At 46.9% G+C, this 18,172-nt stretch overlaps 1 protein-coding gene across 1 annotated transcript; it reads left to right on the top strand.

The window, feature by feature from the left end:
- The first annotated feature begins 1,853 nt into the window (after positions 1-1,853).
- Positions 1,854-17,576, top strand: LOC115393829 (heparan sulfate glucosamine 3-O-sulfotransferase 6-like). The gene is made up of 2 exons (XM_030098938.1): positions 1,854-2,631; positions 16,022-17,576. The coding sequence occupies exons 1-2, from the start codon at positions 2,159-2,161 to the stop codon at positions 16,638-16,640; spliced, it is 1,092 nt and encodes a 363-aa protein (XP_029954798.1). The 5' UTR covers positions 1,854-2,158; the 3' UTR covers positions 16,641-17,576.
- Positions 17,577-18,172: the final 596 nt, after the last annotated feature.

Here is an 18,172-nt window from a genome sequence, read left to right as displayed (position 1 = left end):
AAGGCCTGGAATAGCACTTTACATCTTCTGGGTCAAGAAAACTGTAACATCAACATGTCTTTTTAACCCATTTAAAGGTTGCCAGCTGACATCGGCGATAACTACTCTGTCAAGAACAGCTGCTTCACTCCGGAGCCTGAAGATTCGAGCCCTTGCTGTACTTGCTGTGGGGCGAGAGGACTAACCGCTGTTCCACCGTCCTCTGAAGGACAAAAAAAGAAACTTCCTTCCAAACTCAAACACGCTGCATTCGATTAAAGCTCTTGCTCCGTTGACGGTTGGAACACGCTGAACATGTTCCCCGATGAGAGATCCTGTGGTAACGGAGTCATAGTTTGGAGTCGGCGTCATTTCATCGTGCATCACTGAGTCAGCTGCCGCGACAGAAGTCATCCAGATCAGAAGTCTGAAACTGGAAGAGAGCCGCTGGCATCGCGCCACTTGATCTGGATCTTTCTTTTTAATCTGTGCTTCTTGTAAACATTTATCTCCAATTAAGTGATTCAAACCGAAATAGGCGGTCCGTCCAGTGACTCCAAAACCACTTTCTGAATGATCAGAGCAGCTTTTTTCAGCCTATTTTAACACGACGTCCGTTGGAAAGCGGATCTGGGAGGGACGCGGTGGTGGTCTGGTTTACTGCATGTTTCACATAATTGTCTCAGCAGTTTACTTACACGGAGGAGGCTGGCAACACCTGTCCGTCCCAATTAGGAAGGAATGGAGAGGTTAAACGTGCACGGCGAAGCTGGCACCACGGGGGTGTGTGGTCAGCGTGGCGAGCAGACAGCAGGTGGCCAAACGGACCCTGGAAAGTGGAAGTGGTGATTTAAAAGAACAAAATGTCATTTTTAAAAAGTGAATCCACACGAGGTGAAAGATTCAGTGAGATAAGAGCTACATTAGGGAGAAATATCTATATTTCTACGTCTGTCTGAAAATGTTTTTCATCCTCTACAAATGAAGATCCAGAAAAACACAAAGGGCAGAGCGGCTGACTGCAGCAGCTATTGATGAGATTGATCAGAATTTGACAAATTTAAGTGTCGTCATGTTAAATCAATAATGGCTGAATGCCACCGCTTCCTCTTTTTGTTTCAGATGAAAATCCATCCAGAATAAATTGAACTGATTGTGTTTTATCTTTAGTCCAGTGAGATCAGAACTGAACATGAATTTGTCATTTTGACCCAGAGTCTGTAATTCTTCTTCATTTTTTTTTAATTGAACTAAATAATTTTGGTCGATACTTTTTTTTATTTTAAAGTTAAGGAGTAAAAATGTGAGTTCTCTTGCAAAACATGCTTGTGCCACATGACGGTGTATTGACTTCACGAAGAAAAGGAGACACGAACATAGAAAAAGTAGGGGTTTTTTTTTGTGATTGCAGGTTTGAACCATTTACTGAACTGGTTTCAGTTCAGCTCAAAAGTTTGTAAGCAAACTTTTGAAAAGTGCTGTATGTTAATATTATTTCGTTGTAGTTTTTATTTATATTATCACTGAACGAAGAGAAAATTTTACATGGTGTGTCTATAAAAGGGGAAATGAAAGAAAATTGCATCCTCGGTCAACAATCCAAACCTAATATCCACTTCTCATCATTTTCCAGCCTCTCAGGATATTATTTCGCATTTATAGCAAACAAAATGTGTCCATGAAATTGCTTTCAGAATAATGTGAGCTGCTCTTCTCTGGGTCTGCTAATTGTTTTCCCCTGTTGTTTCTCGTGTGGCACGAGCTGAGGGTGGACGGGGCGTGCGTCCGGTGAGCAGCAGGGCGTGGATTTGTCGGGCGGCTGGGGGGTGTGGAGGGTTTTCTGTCAGGGAGCGCAGCGCACGGAGCGCGCGGAGCGCAGCGGGGACTGGACGTTTACAGCCGGACACATGCAGGCTGGGACTTTGCTCGGGTTATTAAAGGACTGAAAATGCTGCCTTTATGATTTGATGAGGCGCTGAGGAAAGGATAAACAGAACATGTGGAGCGTGACGATGCGCGCCGCGACGCGCGGCTTTTCCGCCACTTGTTGTGGCACCGCCGCGCTGCCCGCCGAGGAGCTGCTCCCGCTCTGAGTAACTTTGAGAGGCAGACAGCGGTGCGAAGTTGCCTGATATGGCACGTTTCCTGCGTTGGGTCCTCGCGCTCAGGATTGCGACCCATGGGATGTAGTAAATGGAGAGTTGCGTTCAACTTCGGACACCTGAAGGTGCAGTCCAAGCTGTCCGTCTTCTTTACCATGATCATCCTCTTCACGTACCTCTTCTACTGCCTCAACGGATTCTGCGACTCCCTGCCCAGACCCGTGTTCGACCAGCGGAGCCTCCTTCACGGCGGGATCATCCTGACCGATGGACGCGACGCGGAGAACCTCGGAGGCGCGCTCAACGCGTCCCCGGCCTCGGTGGTGCGCCAACATCTGCCGGACCTGCCGACCGGCGACGCTCCCTTCAACATCTCCATAGCCAACACCTTCGGCAGTAAAAAGTTCCCCCAGGCCATCATCATCGGGGTGAAGAAAGGCGGCACCCGGGCCCTGCTGGAGTTCCTGCGGATCCACCCGGACGTGAGAGCTGTGGGCGCGGAGCCGCACTTCTTCGACCGCTTCTACGAGAAGGGACTGGAGTGGTACAGGTGAGGGCGGCCTTCACCAAACGCACTCATCTCAGGTGGTTATTTACCTGGGCTGCTGTAATCCATGAAACAAAATGTTTTTGCCGAATCAAAATTTCTCTTAAATAATACAATAAGAAATAAGGAGCAATCGGATCGGATTTTCTCAATTATTCAAATATCAATACAAAAACGTATTTCTCCAACATAGACTTAAAAAAAAGCGCAATCTAATCCCCCAAAAGGTATTTTGTACTATTAAATGATTAAATTTAATACATTTCAAGGGAGAGTAGGTCAGATTTCCATATCATTAAAAGATACAGCAGTAATGTGTCCATTAAAGGCCATAAAGGAGCTTTAAACCGATAAAAGAGGTATTTATTATCAGGTTTATATTCTGGATTAGTTCACAGATTGCTTGTGAATGTGCTGTGTCATGGAAACTGTGTGAGATATGGCTTTTATCTCCAGTGGCAGCGGTTTCAGTGCAGCTTGTCCTCCAGGCTCATGATGTGGTCTCCTGATCTCCTGATTTTACTTTTCTTTTGACATATGCTCTGCAAAGCCGTTTCAAACATCTACATGAATCATAAAACTGAGATGTGATCAGGTTGAAATGGTACATTATTTTTGATCCTGTCCAGACCAAGAGAACGCTTGAAATAAAAGGTTCAGGCTGTATTTTTCATGGGAGCCAAACCTTTTCACTCCTCTGACTTTTCAGATTCTCTCCCAGGATGCACCCCTCCTGTGTGAGTGCATTCCTCTCCTCTCTTCATTAATACCCCTCAGCAGCGATGAGACTCTGCTGATAGCTTCCAGGGATGCCGGCGTTTTCAGTCCCCCTGCCAATAAATTGCTGTTTATTGAGCCGACGCTTCCCCGAGTGTGGATGTGGATCCCCTGAGAGCTCTCCTCTCTCCTGATCACTCACAGCCAGGATGGAGGATGGTTGTCTGGATCACACAGGCCTGATTGTTGCCTTCATGGTCAGGTGGCCCGGGCTGTTAGATAATCCTTTATATCCTCACAAAAGAACAAAACATATTTCTTTTTTTTTTAAGTCAATAAAATAGACAAATGTGAATCAGTTTTTGATTTTTTTTTTTTTTTTTTTTTTTAGAAGATGTACCCGCCTCATGGCTGCTGATGACAGTAGAGGAGGGGGTGAGGGAGGAGCTGGACGGCTTTTATAGGGGGAAGAATCAGGATCTGCAGAGAAAATCACAGTTTGATAAAGAGATGTGGAGAAAATAGAGGCGGTCGTGGAGGTGTGGCAGAAAAGATGGAGGGAGAGAGAAGAAGAGAGAGATGCAGGGGGGGGATCAATACAGCCGGGTAATGATCAGTTCACTGCAAGGCTCAGGTGGAAGAGCGCTAAGTGACACCAGAGATCAAAGCGTGTGTGCACAAGTGTTGCTTTACTTTCTTATTACCTTCAGCCTGCAGGAAGTGGGAGAGGCTGGGGGTCGTCCGTCCGCCTGCATACAAGCTGCTTCCGAAAAAGAAAAATCTGTTGCATGCATGAAACAGAAACCTGCTGGAGGCTGAAGTCAGTGCGTCAGGCAGGCGGAGTTGGAAAGTTTCAAGTGAATTACAAAAAGGGAAACTACCTGACTGTTCTCTGTTCATGAGTCAGTATGCAGAGTTTATGTGGTGAAATCAAAAATTCAGTTTTCCCAGACTCTAATGTGACATCTTCTCATTGATCGCTTCAGTTTGGAGCAAAACACGATCAGGAACCGTAACCTCTGAGCTCACAACAGTGAAACATTTGACCTTTTACTTATTTTTTTTTTTTGGAAGGAATAGTGCAGGATTGAGAGCAAATGATGCAAAAACTGTAGAAATCATGACGTGTAACTCTGCTGTTCCCGATCATTACTGTCTGATTCTCACCAGACGGAGGCTACATGCTGACCTGAATGAGGTGAACATATCGCATCACATAGAAACTAGAAGTGAAACATAACGACAGAGTTGTTCCAGATTGTTAAGACAAGCTCCATCATTCATGATATTTGATTTGATGAGTTCCCTGGACATTTTTTTTTTTTTAAACAGATGTTTGCTGATATCAGCAGGATAATTCCTATCGCGTTGTGGTTTCTTTCTTGGAGGCAGTAGAAGTATAAATAGATAAGCGTCTGGATCTGCAGTGACTGATCTGAGTGAGTGCAGACAGGGCGAGCGCTGACCTTCCCAAGTTTAGTGCTCTCTGTTGACAGGAAACTGACCTCACCTTGTACTCTTTAAACACAGACGTGACGTGGAAAACACCCCCCCCCAACACACACACCCCTCCGTTTTCTCGTCTTTTGAAGCTACAATGGAACGTGTGTTTTTGCCCGGCACTAATCCGCTGACGGCTCACGTCAACGCGGTGGGAATTGAACCGCTGTAATGACAAGTCAGGCATTAACGCGGACAGCTCAGGGACGTGCGGAGTGCCCGAGACGTATTGGGCCCCTCGGTTGCAGTTAAACAAGGCTTTATGAAGCATTAGTCAACACCCCCACCCTGCATCCAGACGCCCCCTCATCTCAGAGTCTGCGCCTCCACCTTCACTGCAGCGGCGTGACGGAGGCGTATTGGACCCGTGGGCTCTGCAGCCTTCTGCCTGACACACAAGCAGCAAGAGTTATGGCCGCGTTTTTATTTTATTTGAGACAAATAAATGTTCCAAACAATGATTTCCAGTCAGTAGAGTGTATGTATGCAGGCACGCTTGTAAAATTCCCAACACGAGGAGCAATTTCCTGAGAAAACTATAAAGTGTGATTCAATTTTGAACTCATTATCTTCTTGTTGAATCGTTTTGAGCATTAAGTGGTGCTTAACATGGCTAATAAGAGTAATGTAGTCCAAAATCCACGTCAAGGAGAAAGAGCTTAATGGGTTTTTGTCAGATTATCAATAAGAGGAGGTTTACTGTACATGTGGCTGGATTGCAAAGTGAGAAATTCATAAACAAGTTGTTTGAATAGTTGTTTACAAAGTGAGGCTGAAGGTTAGTCACACAAATTAGTCTGGAGACACAAAAACAGACACTTTGAGGTAATGAATACTTGTTTTTATTCTTGTACTTGTTGACTGATAGTAGCTAACACAAAAATTAAAGTAGTTTAAAGATAAATTACAATCTAAATCAGAAATATGATGATTCAAATGAGAAAAAGTTACTAAAGCTGAATTTCAAACAGTTGAACATGTAACAGTTTGCAGATGTTGTCCAGTTGTTTCCTTTAGTCACTTTCCTTTCACTTTGCATTTAATTCACAACATTTTATTCATATTTATGGACCCGTACTGATTCACATCGTTGTCCCTAATAGCGGCTCTTTCCCTCCCCTCTGTCTACTTTTTGTCTTTTCAAATCTGCTCTTCTATAAGATATTATTCATTTAGTGTAATTACATGGTGAGCTCCCAGTGATTCACATATATCAATTTGAAACAGAACCGTAGCGTTCGGAGCCAAGAGAAATCATGTGAATCTGGCCTGGAAAGTATCACTTAAGCATTTATTTTCTGACAGAGCTCTTCATATCAAAGTGCTGCCCGGGCCTTTGAGCCTGAGGAGGGAGCCTTGGCCTCTGTCTTCAGCTGGTAACCAAGTAAAACACATGGACATCCTTAAAGGAAGCATTTGGCAAATTGTTTGAGAAAAAATGCTTCTATGTGGAAAAGCCTTGGCTCTGCCGCGTCCTGGAAACGATCGTGTGGTTTTGTGGCGGGGAACGAGGGTTCAGACAGCCTTGGTGTTCCAGCATGTGTGTGTGTGTGTGTGTGTGTGCTTCAGCTGTACCTGAAGCAGCTCCACCGCCCTCCTCTCTCCACCGATACACACTATAAATATCTGGCAGATATAAATGTCATTTCCCCGTATCGATCGGCTAAAACAGGCTCTTTTCTATTGATCCCCCGCTCGCCGGCTTTATCACGCTGTTGCGGCAGAAATGAATTAACTTCTGAATATTCAATCTTGTTGACACGGAGCTGTTATTCCCGTCGGTCGCCGTCGGAGCGCCGCTGGAGTGGATTTATCGGCTTGTTCAGGCCACTCGAGCTGTGTAACGTAAAGCCGGCGGATGCGTTCTCCTGTTGGAGCCTCTTCCCTCTGAATGTCTCCTCAGAGCCTGCGTGGTTTTGTAGAATTCAGCAGAGAGCTGGATGTACTGACCGAGACAGGAATGCCCAGGTTTCTATTTCCTGTTGCCCGGTTGAATTCCTCCTGGATCACGTTCTGGCCTGTTGCAGAAAGTGTGTTTCGGACTGACAGAAAAAGGGGAAGAAAGAGCCCTTTATATGCAGAGAGAACCCTCGTTTGCATCCAGTCCCCACCATGTCCATCAAAACCGGCTCACACACAAGCTTGCGACGGCGTTCCTGTCAGAATTAATGCAACATGCAAATCGGACGGTGGAAAAAAAACCCATCAGACATGAATCGATCAATCGCCTCGGAATAGCTATGGATTCTGATCGAGGAAGGCGCTCCGACTGCAACTCAGTCATCAGTTTTTTGACGGGCTGTCACGCCGGATGACTGATGAGAGGCGGACAGTGAGGGGATCGCTGCAGAGACAAAGAAACTCGCCACATTTCACGCGCAAGGGGAAAGTTTGGGGTTTAAAAGCCAGAGCCTCTTCAGCGGGAGCTGGTGGGCTCGCCGCCGCTCTCCCCTCTGCCGCCGACACGCTGGAATACCCTCGTTAGGCAGACGGATCAGACAGGGAGGCGGCGAGAGATCTGAGATCGGCGTGACGGATGAGCTGCCACGTGTAACGGATGACAGCATCATCATCATCCACCTTCTTTTCTCCACATCATTTCCTTTTATTTCCACCCAACCTCTGGCTTTGTTCTCCCTCCCGCGCCGCGTCGTTAATTACCCGGGAAACGAGGGACGGCGGAGGGGAAGAAAGGCAGAAAACAGGAAGGAGCTCTGCCGTGCGGTTCGCTCGCGGAGAGGAGGAAATGAAAGAGGAGCAGAAGAAACGTCGATAACGACGCGATAATTGATTCATGGAAACAGTCATCCGAGTGTGGCAGGTGGTGGAGAGTGCAGTTCCCAAGATGACGCATAAACTGGGACACTTTGTCCAATTTGTTCATATTTTAAAACCTTTTGACCACACGCAAAATAACTTTTTATAATAACTTCATAAAGAAACGTTCTCAAACCTAAATCTCAAACCACATTCTCTGTGAACTTCTAATCATCATATAGCTCGTTGCCGTTGTGTATTGCTGTCAAGCAACAAGTTGTTTCAGTGAGTTTTCATGAAGCGTCTCTCCTGTCGTCTGTCTAAACATCGTTACGTCTGCAAATAGTTGGCGCGATTTGGCGTTTTTGAGTCCAAGCCACATATCAGCGCTGGGTTTACAAGCTCTGGTCGGTCTGCAGGAGCACGTAATCAGAGTGTGTGTGTGTGTGTGTGTGTGTGTGTGTGTGGCCCCTCGCTGGTGTCCGTCTCTGTGTAACGTCCGGCTGTCTGACCGGGTTGTTGTGGAGGTCATGAGAACCTGCAGCCGCCCTGAGAAACACACCTTTCTCTGTCTGCGATGGAACACACGCCTCGCCGGCGGCGGCAGAACGGGCCGATCGGTGGCGTCCGTGCTGCTGACCAGAGGAAATTTTGGTAATTAGGCCTCAAACTCTGGTGCGGGGAGCTACAACTCAGTCTGGGGGGGCGAGTAAAACATCAGTGAGAGAGGAAATGTGGAAACCGGCGGCGGCGCTCGCGTCTCGTCCGTCCAAACTCCTCCTGGATGTTTGAGCTGACAGTGAACGACGCCGGGGTCCCGCAGAGGAGCCTGATGGACGCTTCCCAGCCGTACAAGCCGGGCCTCCGCCAGCCGCCGGCTTCTGCTTCTCAGCTCGTGACGCTGCTGACGATGAGCTGAGAAACCACCAGGACGGGATCGAACGCTCTCATTGGCCGCCGTCCGGGGAGCTGCCAGACGAGCAGAAGCCCATATTGAGTCGATTACGGCGCTGCCGAGGTGTGTGTGTGTGTGTCTGTGTGTGTGTTGCACATGTGCACACACTCATTTAGAGGAGCTGTTTAATTAGTGGAAGCCGGGCTGTGTTTACAGTGTGGAGGGTAAACATGTCAGCGTGGACACGTTGTCACATGTTTAATATTTAACAGGAGAGCGGCGGCGCTGGGAGGCAAACCGAGCGCAGAATGAAAACTGCACTTCCCCAGTTTACTCAAAGGCTTTAACAAATTAGCAAACGTGCAGCGATATGAACATTTGCTCCATTTAAGTCAAACACAGTATTTCCTCTAAAAACATTGAAGAAATGTTTTATTATAGTCAGAAAGCAAAAGATTTTTCTTTTGTTTAAGGGAAATCTTCAGCTTTTAACTTGTAAATAACTGCAGTTGAACTATATCAAACTCAGGTGATGTGGGAATTAACTCAAAAAGAAATAAAACTGTGTTTTATTCAGCTCCACACACACAGCGCATGACAGAGCCTCGCTGCCGGCCTCATTATGTAACGGCGGTCGGCGCCGGCTGACGTCAGTGAGGTTAGGACGCACGCGGCGGGAAGCGTCCCTCTCTGGAGCGGGACGTCTTCGCCGTCCTGCGTCGGGGAGACGGGACGGGGCGGGGCGGGACCCCCGGGGGCTCCCGGCTGCTGGGAGATAAAGCCACACAAGGAGGCCGGTGTGGGCCCCGGCAGGAACCCGGCGGCAGATTTTCCCATTTGATAAGTCTGGAGGGGTGGGAGCAATCAGTGGCAGCAACACACACACACACACACACACACACACACACACACACACACACACACACACACACACACACACACACACACTTTGCTACAAGGGGTCATCACAGGAAAGAGATAATTGCTGCATCCTTTCCTTACTTTCCTCTGATTCTTCGTGAGATCTGGTTGTCACACATATGTTCACACAGCGAGCCTCTTCCTCCTCTTCCTCCTCCTCCTCCTCCTCCTCCTCCTCCTCCGTCGTCGTCCGGGCGGCGTCTCAGAGGAAACTCTGACCACTTTTCACTCGCTCGCTGCTCTCGGGCCTGGAGATGTGTCTATTAACTGTTACGCCTCCCGTTTTCTTTCCCCTCAGCGAGACGCTTTCTTCAGCTCTTTCCTACCGACCTACCCCAGCGGCGCAAACCTCCTCGGTAAAAATACTCGTGTCAGGCAGACGGTAACCTTCGGAGTGTGTAGCAGTCTGCCACACACACACGCACACACACACACACATACTGAGGGAAGGCACGGATGTGTTCATGCAGATGTTGTGTAAGAACCTCACGGTCAGCGTATAAACTTGAAAAGTAATAAAAACACTAAATTCAGGTTTGAATACTGTCATTGCTAATGTCAGTACAGGTTTTCCTATTTTTGAATTTTTATTTTTATAGTCTCAGAGTTCAGAACTAGCGTGGAGCTCATCTGCTAATCGTGGGTCAGTCTGTCCATTAGAGTTTTACTGCTTCTAGTTTCAGCTCTGAATGTTTCAGGATGTTGTGGTTGAATCCAGCGGCGCTGCTCACTAAAGTCTGAAACCAAGAACATGTAAAAGACTCTATGATCGCATTTTGTGTAACAGTAAAAAAAATTATTAAATTGCACAAAAACTGTATAAAAGCCTAATTTAAGTCCTTTTTTCTTATTAAGCCTTCATATAACTTTTTTTTTTGTCTTTTGTAATCAACTATAAGAAAAACACTTTAAATAAATTTTCTAAGTGATTAAAATGTGGATGCTGAACTTTTCACAAGCCTTCTCCATCCTCTTGTTTCATCCTAAATCTCCATTCTTGCCCTGAAACATGTGTCTCCGGCAGAAAGTTCAGTGACTGTTGCTCACTTACAACGTTTAGGTTTCAAGAAACAAGGAAAAGCTGGAAGAGACCGTACAGCTCAACGAAAACCAGATACTCTGAATTAATTTCTCGACATCTGCTTTCGGCCACTTGCCAAACAGAATAGTGATTTTTTTTACCAAAAAAAAAAAAACACACAGAAAAATGAAGTTTCTGTATAAATGGTGAGAAGGATCTTCCAGCTGATGTAAACTTCCCGATTCCAGCAGACGCAGAGACGAGCAGCACTCTGCCTCCTCCATCGAGCTGCTCAGCGTCCCTGCTGACCTCTAATCAGCCCACAGAACCTCCTCAGCCTGTATTTGCAGACGGTAATGACAAACCTCTGCCTCCACGCAGCAGCTTTCACAGATCTCTGAACACACACGCACACACACACACACTGCATCTGTCCGCACGCGGCCCTCCGCCGTGGTCTGAGGATGCTCGTCTGTTTTAAAATACCTTTTACGAGAGCAGTGAAGGGAAACAAGGCGAGGAATCCGCACACGAGGACGTAACGTCGTGTTATTATCGCGATGCCAGAGACCCGCGGTGGTCTCTGGGTGGAAGCATCCATCTCCACTGCTGCTGCAGATCGGGGGGGGGGGGGTCCGGGGAGCTCTGGAGCCTGCTCTGGAACCCCGAGACCAGAAACACTTCCCTCATCCACACACACACACACACACACATGCAGAGACTAAGAACTTCATTGCTCCCAGATGTGGATCCATCCTGTGGAGGGCATGTTCAGATGGTTGCTGTGTCCACATTTGTGCGCTGTGATTATGTGTGTGTGTGTGTGTGTGTGTGTGTGTGTGTGTGTGTGTGTGTGTGTGTGTGTGTGTTCTCGTATTTCTATCCTTCTTGGGGCCAAATGTCCCCACAAGGATAGCAAAACGTGGAACGACGTGCCTTGTGGGGACCTTTTTCCGGTCCTAAGTAGGAGAAACAGTGTTTTCTTGACCATGTTGTTGTTACTGAAAAAAGTAAAAGTGCAAAAACATTTCTTTAGGGTTAGGCTTTGTTGTGGTGTGGGTTAGGGTTAGGGTAAGGGTCAGGGTTAGGGGCTAGACATGAATGGGAGTCAATGGACGGTCCCCACAAGGATAGAAATACAAGACTGGGCGTGTGTGTGTGTGTGTGTGTGTGTTGCGTGGCTGAAGGCGAAGCGAGCGAGAGGCCTTGTTCACAGGCAGCAGTATGAACGAGCGCTGGACGTGTTTCCTCCTACTGCAGAGCTGCGAACAGCCGCTGAGTTTACAGTCACATCCAGGTGAAATCTCAAATTAAAAACTGCTTCATTCATTAAGACGCACACTCCATAGAACGCTTTACCAACAGAGGGTTTGTCCGGCTGTGGCAGATCAATCCAGCATTTTATTCGTGAATCAGGTGAAAGATTGAACCTTTTTTGTCTCTTTTGCTGATTTAAATAAAGGATGGTAGAGATTTCATCATGGGATTTATTTTTAGAAGAGCATATGCAACAGATTGTGTTATTGTTGTCTGCTCATTGTGATCATTGCGTAACATGACGGTGTTTATACAGCGATGCCTTCTGGCCGCCGTCACCACGGACGTGTGTGATGAATCATGTAAAACGTGTTGACACTGAATAATGGAGTTTATTATTATTATTTGACACCTGTAGCTCTGGTCTGTTACAGACTTTCTCTTCATGGTGACGTGATAATAACATCATTTTCACAAAGGGACAGAAAAGTCGCAAAAGAAGAATAAAATCCTGTTTGATTTCGGTCAGACTGTGAAATGAAACCCACTGGGTTTTGGTGCATCTCTGGTTTTTACAGCTGCTGTTTGTTTCGGCTGTACGTGGAAATTTGGCTAATAGGAAGAACATGCAAACACAGTGAGGCGACAGTGCTTCACACTGCACCATCGTACGACCTGCTGTTGTTTTGTCTCAGTATTTATTCCACTATTGGAGTTCAGTCATATATTTTCTGCTCTGTCTCTTGTTTTTCTCTCTCTGTATTTGACTTACATCCCTTTTATAGTGTGTGTGTGTGTGTGTGTGTGTGTGTGTGTGTGTAGTTGTTTTCAATCTCTCTGTGGTCAGTTTGCTTCTCTTTGCAGCTGTTTTGTGTCTCTTTGTTCTATTTCTGTGTGTATCTTGTCTCTCTTTGTGGTTATTTCACGTTTCCCTGCAGTTGCTCCGTGTCTCTGCGTCTTCTGGAAGTCTCGAGGTACGCTTACTTACGAAGTACGAACAAATTAATTTAAGATTTCTGTCCCGCCACTCGCTGCAGACTTTAACTTTCGGCTGCTGTCTCTGAGCAACAAAAAAGAAATGAGAGGATTGGCAAACCCAGATTTTACCAAGCTAGAGTGCAGAGTGCGGCTTGGCTCCGCTTTTAGCTCCATTCCGCAAATTCTGTGTCCTGGTCCCATGGAAAAAACTCGGGCATTTTTGTGGAATTATCACCTTTTATGCAGTAAAAACCTCAGATTCAGGTTCTGGTTTTGACTCAGGCGATGGAAAGAACAGTTTAGGTAATCTCTGCGTTCTACCGCCACATGAAAAGCCCCTTGCTTCCCTCTCTCTCTCTCTCGCCGCGGAGGTCGGCGCTCGCCGCCCTCGTATTCCAGTGGTAAACAGAAGCCTGCAGAGCTCTTAGCGGGCTCTAATAAACCTCGGCCCACCCACACACACACACACACACACACACACACACACACACACACACACACACACACAAAACGGCGCCCGAAACACATTTGCATGCAGATAAACACACATCTGTGTGCTTCTGAACCGAAGCGAGATTCCAGGTTCCAGATGCTGACGGTGAAGGTGTGATGAAAGCAAACATCGGGTCGGAAGGTTTCTCACACACACACACACAGAGAAACAAATCTCCCAGAGTCAACCGGCGATCAGACGCTACCGGAGAGTGACTCATGTTTGTGGAGGACAGCGGCGCTGCTGTTTACTTCCCTCCATCTGCTCTTACCTCACCTCTTAAACTTCTCCTCCTCCCAGATCTTCTCCTGCGCTCGGACAGCCGGGAAAGCCAGTGATAGTAATGCGTTAAGGGTCTGTGGCAGATTGCAGTCAAAAATATGCTAATTAAAGGATGCAACTCTCCCTTTTCCCCCCCTGGAAGAACTCCCCTTTAATTGCCCTCGGATGTTCTCCAGCGGGTTTCAAGAGTCGGTCTGGGAAACGTCTGAAGACGAGGCGGCTCACCAGACGAACCGTCGACGCACCGAGGCGACGTTCGGCGCTCCGGCGTCGAGCCGTCTAACTTTCCAAGGATCAAAAGGAGACACTTGGTTTATTTTCTTTCTGCGAGCCGGAGCCATAAAAATCTAGAATCCCACCCACATCATCCGAAACATTGTAGGATGTTTTCTACCAAATAGCAATCGCAAGCTCGAAACCACAGGGACAATTGTTTTTCTTGACTTGGTATTCGCAGTGTTTGTGTTGTGCCACGGCCCTGCAGAGATCTTCTCATGAGCGCCGCGCGTTGTGTGTTCGGTGCAGCCCTCGGTGACCCGGTGCCAGGAGACACGCCGGACGAGGAGCCGTGTGTTTGTTGGACGAGTTCGAGAGAAAAAAACGGAGTCAGCTCCACGGCCGCACGCTAGAAGCCCCGTAAGCCCTTCACTTACAGACCAACCACGAAGACTCCGGCCCGACCGCCACCGCACGCCCGCCGGGGAGAGCGGGGAAGCATGGAAATTAGCGGAGGGATCCTTCACAGTTGCAACACTGGCATTTTTCACTGCTCGGATGTCTATAAAGCAAACTAAGCCTGTGATTTGGATCTGCGCTTCAAACCTTCAGCGGAGTGTTTCTCTGTTGTTTTTACAGGAGAGGAAAATTGGCAGAATGTTTTTTTCACGACGGAGGTTATTAGATTCCATTTCAGCGTTACGGTAGCATTTGAAGGAAGTAAACGACACGAGACAAATAGGTTTTCCTTTCCCTCCCATTTCCCTCAATTTATATACAGTCTGCTCTGGCGCTCGATTAGGACTCTCAGTCAAACGCCGGCTTCTGCTCCGGGGCGGCTGGACTCTCGGCGGTACGGCACAACGTGGTCTCAGTGTCTGAGTCATCTAAGTAGGGGTGAAGATCAGGAGGAAGAGAGCAGCTCAGTCCAGCCCGAAAGCCGAAGTGTGCCGAGAAAACCTCGAACGCTGATGGTAAAAACAAACAGCGAGCCAACGGCAACAACCGGGACGGAGCCAGAACACATGGTCCGCCTCGCTATCGTATGCTTCAGGAAGGTATTTACTGCTGCTGCACTTCTGCAATCAGAACAGTCAGTTAATTAAAGGGCCATTTTTAGCTAATGTTCACTTGGATCATTATTATTTTTTACATTTTTTCACCTCTGTGTGTTTGTGCATGATGGGCGTGGACCTATAACGGTTTTCACTAAATAATCTACATGGTTAAGAAGGATGTTTATGTAATGCAGAGTCAGAAATGGCAATATGGAAGTTTATCTGTCACATTATTTGGAAATACATCTCTTGGTGTTCGGTTAGCAGATCAGCTTCTGTGTGTTTAGTTTCGTGTTTCTAAAGCCATAAACTCTGAGTACCTACATTCATTACGACTGAAAGCACAAACATCCAGACTGTAAATCTATCTTGTCAAAACATTTATATCCGTGGCTGTGTTCTGACATCTCCAGTTAGACGACAGAACAGAACGGGTTTGCAGTATTGACCATGCAGAGCGACATGTCGGTATACGTCAGGTCTGCAGTGGAGTCATTTGTTTTAGGATTTATGATGCTCGTAGATCTTGGAAACGCTCTTTTTGTTAACAACAACAGATTGAGTTGTAAATATGAGTATTATACATTGTCAAGCACTCGGCGAAGCGTTGTAAATTCACAGACCGGAAGTTAGAAATGAGTAATTCAGCATGTTTTATAACAGCTGACAGCGTTTTCAAGTGAAGTCGCAAAAGTTTTTGTTGCATTTCGGGGGTCCGTTTACACGACAACGGTGCTGGAAGTCACTGAAAACACAACTTTTTCAAAACGCTATGTAAATGGGTTGTTTATATTATATAACAAGAATGAGTTTTTCCTTCTGGACAGGTTCTTGCATGGTCGCAGTGACAGAAATCCCAGACTGTGATCAGGCCGGCAGTGTGACGATTATCTGAGTCCGGCGGGACGCCGCCGGAGCAGCGGGCATCAGATTGTTGAGGAGGAGGCAGAGGATGAGAGGAAATGACTTTTCTGAGGTTATTGTGTCCGTGTGGCTTTCCGACAGTAGCCGCTCGCGGATTCTTTCCCAGTCATGGTCACTCCATCAATGCCAGCAGCTAATGTCATGTTTATCTCCCTCTAATCACAGATTTAGTTTTCTAATTACGACGCGAAATCAAAAAGCCTTCAAGGCAAGCAAGGCATCACTGGAGGAATGTGCTGGGATTAAGAGGGATTTGTCTTTTTTTTTTTCTCTAATATAGAAGATATTTGTGTAATATAGAGCACATGTTTCAGTATTTTCTACCGGAGGACGATTTTATCAATAGTTTCTCCTGTTTTTCTGGTGTTGTTCAGGAACCTGATGCCTCGCACGCTGGAGGGCCAGATCACCATGGAGAAGACGCCGAGCTACTTCATCACAAAGGAAGCGCCGCGCCGCGTCTTCTCCATGAGCCGCCACACCAAGCTGATCGTGGTGGTGCGGGACCCCGTGACGCGGGCCGTCTCCGACTACACGCAGACCCTGTCCAAGTCGCCGGGGCTGCCGTCCTTCCGGAGCCTGGCGTTCCGCAACGCCACCACGGGCCTCATCGACACGTCCTGGAGCGCGGTGCGCATCGGCATCTACGCCAAGCACCTGGAGAACTGGCTGCGCTTCTTCCCGCCCTCGCGCTTCCTGTTCGTCAGCGGGGAGCGCCTGGTGTCCGACCCGGCGGGGGAGATGGGCCGGGTCCAGGACTTCCTCGGGCTCAAGCGCGTGGTCACGGACAAGCACTTCTACTTCAACCAGACCAAAGGGTTCCCCTGCCTGAAGAAGCCCGAGGGCAGCAGCAGGCCGCGCTGCCTGGGGAAGTCCAAGGGCCGGCCCCATCCCCAGATCCCCGCCGAGGTGCTGCTCAGGCTCAGAGACTTCTACAGACCCTTCAACCTCAAGTTCTACCAAATGACCGGCCACAACTTCGGATGGGACTGAATCACTGCTCACCAAAGCTCTTAGAAACTGTCAGTGAGTCTCTTTTTGACCAAGAACCAAACCCAAACAGGGATATTCTGTGTTTTATTGTGTCACCAAAGCTTCTCGAGTGCAAAAAACCCCCTTTCTTTGATTTCCTAAGCTGTCATGACGAACGCCAACACACACACACACCCACCTTCCCCAAAGTCAGCGGGGGCCGCAAGTTTGTGAGAGCTTTAAATTTTGAGCCACTTTTGCTGCAAGGAAAACTAAACCAAAGCTTGCGAGAGCCGCTGGTTACCTGCCGCTGCATTGAGACAAGCACAAGCCAAACCCAGGGGTTTACTGCTTATTTGCTTAAAAGCTGGAACTTGGATGTATGTTCGGACCTCTTTGCTGTCCGAGACACTTAACAGCACACCGTTCACATCGAGAAAAGCCCCAGAAACAGGCCGGCGCCGCACAGCGGTGTCACCCACGGCCAAATCGAAAGGAAAGGAGGGAAACGAGCCTTGACAGGCAGACAAATCTACAATAAAACCAAATGACAAATAAGCTCTGGGTAAATGAAATGAGATGTTTATGCTGGATGAGTTTTACTGCTTTCATTGTAGACTGATTTCATTAACAGCTAGAGAAAAAGCAATGATGGGATTCCTGAAACTGATGCAAAAAAGAAAAGATCAGAGATGCAAAACTTAGTCAATGACAAGCTGTAAATGTGCTGTTATTTATGTCTTCATTGCAATGCTTCCATATTTACGGGTCTTCAAAGGACTATACTCCTGTCACTCTGTGATTGTTTCACTTCAGTCTCCACAAATACCACTTACATGCAACTGTACAGCTCTGAAAGTCTAATTTATAAGATGACAAACTGGTGTCGAGATGTTTTTTTTTCCCGAGACTTTTGTATTTGAAATTCTACTGGGAATTCTGACTAAATCTTTTATTCTCAAACTTGGTTTCTGGGATCTTCCTTCCTTGTGCAGCGTTCGATTTATCTCCCTGTCTTTTCAAACAAAACCACATCCCCGCTGCCAGGAACACAACATACAGATGTTCAACAGATGAGGGTTTGTTTTTTTTTTTTTCTTTCTTTCCTGGAAAAGATCAACCAGACATGAGATGCTTATAAAAGAAAACATAATCAGTCACTGCAGCGATTCTTCAGTCGATGACTAAAACCCTGTTTGGATGAAAACACTTCAAGTGTTTTCATCTGAAAAATTTCGAAACGTTTTGAAAATGATGTCGATTTTAACAAGGAAAAAGCAGAAACACGGAAAACAATGTACAGGAGTTTTCATGTAGGGCCTCCAGTGGATGCAGGTTGCTTTTTGAGTGCTGCTGAGCACCGTAGTCATGTAAACAGACGCCCAAAATGCAACGAAAGTTTGGAATTTTTACTGTTTTTATCATAGCTGTAAAAGCGAGGAGAGATAGTTTTGAAAATAATTACTTAATATGAGATTTTATTGTACAAATGCCCAAATTTTGGTTATCGTTTTTCTCTGACACCGCTTCAGAGACATTTCCAAAGTTTGAGA

The sequence above is a fragment of the Salarias fasciatus genome, chromosome 8, assembly GCF_902148845.1.
Source record: "Salarias fasciatus chromosome 8, fSalaFa1.1, whole genome shotgun sequence".
Lineage (NCBI taxonomy): Eukaryota > Metazoa > Chordata > Actinopteri > Blenniiformes > Blenniidae > Salarias > Salarias fasciatus.
This window is presented reverse-complemented; position numbering and strand designations above follow the sequence as displayed.